Raw genomic sequence first — 7,924 nt, 5'->3', positions numbered from 1 at the left:
TGGGAAAATAGGGAGAAACAGAGGGAGGGATATGGAGGGAGAAATAGGGAGAAACAAGGAGAGACAGAGAGGGAGAAATATACAGGGAGGAGGAAGGATGTGGTGGGAGAGACAGAGGGGAAGATGAAGAGGGAGAGAGACAGGTGGAGACACGAGAGAAACAGACAGGAAGAATCAGACAGGGCTTATTGTAATAGTAGGAATGTTTAATTTTTGGCATAGATTTGATTGCTGTCCAATCCATGCAAGTATTTTGTTCCCTCCAAAAACATTAGTGCTCCGAAGGTTTGATTTCTTGATTATTTTCAAAGCTGCTTGTCTCTCCCCACCGTAGGTAGTGAAACAGATCGACAAGCTGACCTCCGATTTTGATTTTGAGATGGAGCCAGATGACTGGACAATCGCCACAATGAGTAGCACCTCCAGCAGCGACACTGCAAGAAACCACGACAGATGTGGGCCCTTTTCCGACTACGGGCAACTCGGATTCCTGACTCCTGACATCCTGTCGGACAGTTGGGAGTTCTGCTCCTTCCTGGAGCTTCCAGGAGAGACGAGTAAAGTGGAGGCAGGAAGTGACGACAAGGAGCTCCCACACACCCCATCCGAGGTGGACTACAGGATGATGAACGGAGGATTGATCCCCAATGGGCCTGAGGGCTGTGCTCCTGATACCTCCAGCGAGGACACCATTAGCAGTGCCCCCAGTCACAAGGCCCTCCTGAGGACCTCTGGCACCAGGGAGCGGGTGCGTTTCAGCGATAAGGTTCTGTACCATGCGTTGTGCTGTGACGACGACGACGAGGAGAACGAGGAGCCAGAGGAGGAGACGACTGTGGCCCCTACAGCGAGTCCTGGTGCCGGTCCAAGCGAGAGCCACGAGAGGGCCGGCAGCGTTGCGCCCAAAGCATCGTCCTCGCTGTCCGCCTCCAAACCCCGACATCACTGCCCGCCGTCTGCCGTGCCCGCCAAAGGCAATCCTTCCGCCAGGAAAACAACCATGAGGAATAACAGCACACAAACCGTGTCCCACAAAAGCACTCAGACACTCCTGTCATATGGGTCCTCTAAGACACAACAGAACTCAAAGAGAGAGGGGCCAAAGTAGCCACCACATCCTCTGCCCCATCTCCCCCATCCCACCCCACCCTAGATGGGATACTGCTTGACTACCTATTGGCATCATGAGGCTCAGGGATTTTCAATAGAATATATTAAGAAAAAAAATTGTTTTACAGAAAAGGTAGATTCCAAAATTTTGCACCCATTGACTAATTGCATAAAAATGCACTTTAAGAATCTACTTTTTTTAGCTTTATTTTACCTGGTACCTTCAAGATTGTAGGAGGCTTTTATTTTTTGTCTTAAGTCGCAGAATTTAATCTTGCCTGAGTACTGTGCCTGTAAATAGAGCGTGCTTCCAAACAAGCCTTTCTATCTTTGTGCTCTGCTTTCCTGGCAATGTCCTACAGTTGATAATGGTTTTCACTCCATACTTTATTAATTTCTAGAGCAGTTAAATCTGTCCCAATTTAATTGGTTTGTTCTTTATTTTCTAAAAGAAATGAAGATTTCCAGCTGCTGATGTCTGTTCTGCATCCTTTCAGGCATTTTGCTGAACCATTATGCCATTTCAGATGACCCAACATCCACATTAAGTGAGACCAGATGGAACCACAATGAATGGGGGAAATAAAAACCATGTGCTGTCCATTAATTAATTCCATCAGTTGAATGAACTGAAAAATCTGAATTTTATGTTTTTTTTTAAAAATGTGCATAAAATGCTTCCATAATATTCAGCAGGCATTTGAACCCATTGAATGCTATGACAGTGTGTAATGTTATCATTTTAGGTATCAGATAAAGGACAGAGCAGTGGTTTAAATCAAGACAGAGCATTTTGTTCCGACAAGATTTTTCTTTTGAAAGACACTGTGAAGCAGTCTGCTTGGAAAAAAAAAGTTTACATGTTTGATTTGTATGTTATATGTATGGTTTGTTTGATGCAGAATATTGACTCATTTGATGCAATAAATTAGTGTCTACTTTATCTAAAATATCTTGAGTTTCAAGGTTAATTTAAAGAAAAAGTGCAGGCTGTATGTAATGTCTAACTCAGCTGACCATGAAAAAAATTGTCACACAGCAAATGATGATTAATATAAGAGCAGAAAGAATAAGATGCTTGAAAATAATAGTCTCCCAGCAACTGAAATATGCATTTTTTTTTGTAAGGTTAGCATTAGTAACAGGTATTTACACTAAAGCGGGTTAATGGTTCTTTGAAGATAGACTCGCAGTTTGACAGGATAGTGAAGAAAGCGTTTTGTACTCTTGCTTTTAATGGTCAGTGCATTAAGTTTAGGAATTGGGAGGCAGTGTTGTGGCTGTGTGGGACATTAGTTAGGCTGCTATTGAAATGCTGCGTTCAGTTCTTGTCTCCATTTATAGGAAAGATGTTTTGAAACTTGAGGGGGTTCGGAAAAGATTTGCAGGGACTTTAGCAGGGTTTGGAGGGTTCGAGCTGTAGGGAAAGGCTGAATAGGCTGGAGTGTCAGAGGCTGAGGGGTAGCCTTACAGAGGTTTACAAAATCATTAGGGGCATGGATAGGGTGAATAGTCAAGGTCTTTTCCCCGGGGTTCAGGAGTCCAAAACTAGAGGGCATAGGTTTAAGACGAGAGGAGAAAGATTTAAAAGGGATCTAAGGTGCAACTTTTTCATGCAGAGAGTTGTGTGTGTATGGAAGGAGCTGCCAGACGAGGTGGTGAAGGCTGGTACCATTACAACATTTAAAAGGCATCTGAAACGGATATATGAATAGGAAGCAGATAGTAGGAACTGCAGATGCTGGAGAATCTGAGATAGCAAGGTGTAGAGCTGGATGAACACAGCAGGCCAAGCAGCATCAGAGGCGCAGGAAAGCTGATGTTTCGGGCCTAGACCCTTCTTCAGAAATGAAGGGTCTTTCTGAAGAGGGGTCTAGGCCCAAAACGTCAGCATTCCTGCTCCTCTGATGCTGCTTGGCCTGCTGTGTTCATTAAGCTCTACACCTTGTTATCTATGAATAGGAAGGGTTTAGAGGGATATGGGCTAAATGCTGGCAAATGGGACTTGATTAATATAGCATGTCTGGTCGGCATGGACAAGTTGGACCGAAGGGTCTGTTCCCATGCTGTACATCTCTGTGACTGTAAGGCATAATCTTGCAGTAAAAAAACAAAGAACTGCAGATGCTGAAAATCTGAAACAGAAACAGAAATAACTGGAGAAACTCAGTAGATCCAGCAGCAGCTGAGGAGAGAGATCAGAGTCGATGTTTCTTCAGAACTAATTGTAGCTGGGAAAAGCTTATGTACCAACCCCCTAGCGACAACCAGTTCTGAAGAAGGGCCGCTGGGCCTGAAATGATGACTCTGCTTTCTGTCCATAGATACTGCCAGACCTGCTGAGTTTCTCTATTTTTATTCTTGAAGTAAGTCAGGCAACATCTTGTTTACGGACACAAACATGTACCTTGTAATGTACAGTATTGTGTTGTTGGGGAAATGATGACCTGTCCTGTCTCTTTAAGACCAGAATGTCCGATCAGCACAATTTGTATTGTATACATATATAGTTTTAGAAATCAGGAAGATTTTTTTGTGCTAAATGAGTAGAAAACAAAATGGCCTGTGTAAAGGTGCGTTTCAAAAATATACATTTTAAACATGCAAATGTCAATGTGGTTTAGCAACACTGAACTCACTGAAAGAAGATATATTTTGTCACTTTCCAAATAATCATCACCCTTTTCTCTCTTAGTATAAATTGTTGTGAAATTTGGCATTCTTGTGTTTGTACTGACAAGTGAAGACAAAAAGCTTCAGCAACATCTTTTAGGCATTAACAAACGAAGCAATAGAATTGCTGATGTCAGTTATGAGCAATTGGGAAGTTAATGGCTGGCTGTAAATTAATTATAGCATCAATGACAGGATTTGTGTAATACTAACATCTCATGTTGGAACAGAGTATCAAATTCACTTCGAGGTTTGCAACATTGAGTGTAAAGTTGGTGAATTTTCTTCTTGAGTAAGATTTTAACTGTCGCCAATGGGTGTAGGCTTGTTTTACCAAGCAATCTGAAATTTCGTAATGGTGTATTTGAATTAAATTGAGCCAAATATCTTAGATTATAAAATGCTGCCAATGATTAGATATCCAAGTGTTTCAGCTGTAAGATATACTGTTCCGTAAGAATCTGACAAAATGCCAAGTCATTCCTAAAGGTGGAATGTAATTCAATTTGAGTTCCATTCAGGTCTGCATTTACGTGACCTCTGTACACTTATTGATATCTCTCATCACTTGCTTGCTCTGTGTTTTATGATTTTTAAAACAGCTGCATCAGGGAATATTTTGTGGACAATTTACAGAAATCAGTTTTACTCTGCAGGAACTGAGGCAGCTGGCCCAGTTTATGTCAATGTGACGCCATTGAAGTGGGATTTCGATGTAAAAATTTTGCTGTGGGCTCCCTACAGCCAGCTGTCAGGAGCACAATGCAGAGACAAAGGAAGACTGAGAGATACCAGCAAGTACATAGACTTTATTTGTCAGTCCAGACCTGATATATTTCCCATTTTAACAGGTGGCAGGGTGATGTGATATACAGTTGTGTCCACTTTTCACACTCTGACTAACCATAGCGTGATAAAAGCAAAATCACACTTGATTGGCCTGCTAATAGCTTTCATGTTCCTTCACTAGAAGTATGGTCCATTTTGAAATAAGGAAATTGGAACTAATTAAAACACTGGGCTACTACCTTAGACATAACTGATAGTGAGATAGTAGTGTCAGCAGTAGAAGAACTATAACTTGACATGACTTAGAGATAGGATGGCACAGTGGCTCAGTGGTTAGCAATGCTGCCTGCCAGAGACGTGGGTTTGATTCCACCCTCAGGTGACTGTGTGGAGTCTGCACATCCTCTCTGTGTCTGTGTGGACTTCCTCCCACGGCCCAGAGATGTGCAGTTTAGGTGGATTGGCCCATAGTGCCCGGGGTTATGCAGGCTAGGTGGATTAGCCATGGGAAATGCAGGGTTATAGAGTGGGATGCTGTTTGGAGGGTTGGTGACCCAATGGGCTGAATGACCTTCTTCCACACTGTAGGGATTCTGTGCTTTACCTGTACTTAGAGAATCATGGCCATTCAGCCCATTGAGCTTAGAGCTGCAATTCCAAGGTGTGGTCCTACTCTCACTCTTCTCCCACTTTTTTCCTTCACACATTCTTAGAATTACCTCCTGAAGGTTATGTCTGAATTTGTACCCGGCATACTATCAGGGTATGAATTCCAAATCCTGACCATTTGGTCTGCAAAGCAGTTCCTCATGTCACCTATGATTCTTTCGCAAATCATCTTAAACCCCTACCCTGAATTGACCATTCAGCCATTTGAAGTATCTTCTCTTTATTTGCACTATGCGAATCTTTTTTATGATTTTGAATATTGTTATCTTAAGTTGCTTTTAACTTTATCTAAGGCCATCTCCTCCAATCTCTTCACAAAACGGTGGTTCCTCATTTCTGGAACCCTTCTGTTAAATTCCTTTTGTGTCCTGTGCAAAGCCTTCAACTCTTTGCTAAAATGTGCCCAGAATTGACTGAACATTCAATCTACAGTCAAATAGGTGTCTTATATCGAATTTCCTGGCTTTTATACTCTAGTTGTGTTCTTATATATTCCAGAATTCAATTTCCTTTATTAATTGCTTTGATTGTGGGTAGCACAGTGGCTTAGTGGTTAGCACTGCTACCTCACAGCACCAGGGACCCAGGTTCAGTCCCACCCTTGGGTGACTGTGTGGAGTTTGCATATTCACCCCCATGTCTGTGTGGGTCCCCTCTAGCTCTGCTTTCTTCCCACAGTCAAAGATGTGCAGGTTAGGTGGGCTAGCCATGGAAAATGCAGGCTTCCAGGGATAGGAGGGGGTTGCTCTGGTTGGGATGTAGGGATTCGATGAATACCAGTTTAACCCCATTCAGAGGTTTGTGCACAAACTCCCAAAGGTTTCTCTGTTCTTGCAAGCCCTTAACATTGTACCATTCGGCTCCCTTCATTCTTCCAAACAGAATGCCTCCCAGGTTTCTCAGCTAATTTTGAACCATTATTGCAGTGGATGCTTATTGCAACAGCCTGCCAATGTCCTCTTGAAGTGTCTTGTCATTTCTTACTGCTGCTTGCACTCACAGGTTTTGTAATTGCAAATTTAAGCATTGTGCCCTGCAACTCTACATCCATGTTATTACTGTGCATCGAAAACGTCAGCAGTTCTAATACTGAACTTCTTCAGCAATAGTGATTCACAGTGACTCCACTGAATTGGTTAAAGATGTGGTTAAAAATACTATTGATTAATTTTCTTACTGATTCCCAATTGGTACCTGGATATAACTCACATTACCTTGGCTTCTGTAAAATACTGGAGAACAAGCTACCTGCAGGTATGTCATTATTAAAATATTGCAGTTAGTTATCAGTATATGCTTTGTTGAACTGTATTGGGAATACAGTACTGGATTCAAACTTTCCTGGATTAGGGTTTAATAAGTACTTTGGAAGTCTTCTTAGCCCCTATCAGAGAGCTTGAGATAACAGATTTTTAAGCAGTAATGGAATCATGGGTTTTGTGGAAAAGGCAGTAATGTGGAGTAGAGGATGATCACATCAACCACAATCTCATTGAATGGCAGAGTAGGATGGGCTGAATGGCATACTTCTGCTCCTATGTCTTATGGTCTTATAGTGGTCTTAATATGTTTATATAGATAGTTTAGAGCGTGGACATGGGGCTCACGGTTACAATGTAGGTCAATCCAGCAATCTTAGTGTGGTGTTTGTTGCCAGACAATTTACCCAAAGCTTCTTGGAAAAATAATGGTGCACGAACGTTGCACACTCTATTTAATGTGCAAATTGTCCAACAAGTTCAGGAGGTTAGAAGAAATGCTGCAAGTTATAAATTGCCAGAACCTGTCACCCGATTTATGCCATCGAACCATGCATTTCACTAATGGCATCCTGCCCTCGACATCCTCATTATTTTTTAGGATTTTTGCTAAATTTCCATATTAATTGACCACGAAGCTTGCTGCAGAAAGTTAGCACTCATAACAGAACAGTTTAAATACCCTTTTGACAAAGCAATAATTGTTAGAGAAATGCTAATCAATCACTGATGCCCAATTTGAGCAATTGAGTCTCATTCTTGCATGCAGTAAAATCTTCTAGATTTAAAACACGTAAAGAAATGTAATTTTTTTTCCCTTCCTGCCTTCCTTGTCTTAACCCTTTTCTTTGCCTCTTTCTATTTCCTCACTATACACAATTTACCCTCCTTCTCCAGCTCTTCCTTTCTCAATCCTTCAATCCCCTTGACTGTGCAGAAATATGATGTTTGGATCCTGCCTTTCATTGAGGTGCCTGTTGCCCTGATGCACTGTTAACAGCTCAGTTTCTCTGTAAGCTATGTGGCAAAAGATTTTCAAGCTGGAAGTTGAGGCCAGTTTAACTCCTGGCAAGATTTGGGTCAGTATAATTTGTTCTGTCTCTTACTTCATCATCCAGATTTCTGATGTGTGGAAGACGTTTGATATCACTGGTTATTCAGAAAGCTCTGCTCTTATCTATGATACAGATTAACTTGTTAAATTGCAAACCAATCAACTATCCATATGAGTAGAGACAGCAAGGACTGCAGATGGTGGAGTCAGAGTCAGTACAGTGTGGAGCTGGAGGAACACAGCAGGTCAGGGAACATCAGAGGAGCAGGAGAGTCAACGTTTTGGGTTGGGAAATTAGATTCAGAAATGAGAATTCAAAACCATTGCTGATGACACATTTATCTTTTTTTCTAATTCTCCTTTATGTTTA

At 41.8% G+C, this 7,924-nt stretch overlaps 1 protein-coding gene across 1 annotated transcript in view; it reads left to right on the top strand.

Annotated features, from left to right (window-relative positions):
* insyn1 (inhibitory synaptic factor 1) overlaps nt 1-1,963 on the top strand; it is a 5,287-nt gene extending 3,324 nt beyond the window's left edge. Inside the window, exon 3 of the mRNA XM_020519522.2 lies at nt 335-1,963. Coding sequence (XP_020375111.1) covers nt 335-1,108 — 774 coding nt within the window. The 3' untranslated portion in view covers nt 1,109-1,963. The remainder of the gene's footprint in view (nt 1-334) is intronic.
* Nucleotides 1,964-7,924: the final 5,961 nt, after the last annotated feature.

The sequence above is a fragment of the Rhincodon typus genome, chromosome 36 (genome assembly GCF_021869965.1).
Source record: "Rhincodon typus isolate 14 chromosome 36, sRhiTyp1.1, whole genome shotgun sequence".
Taxonomy (NCBI): Eukaryota; Metazoa; Chordata; class Chondrichthyes; order Orectolobiformes; family Rhincodontidae; genus Rhincodon; species Rhincodon typus.
The sequence above is the reverse complement of the archived record's forward strand: the minus strand, read 5'-3'. Positions and strand labels throughout refer to the sequence as shown.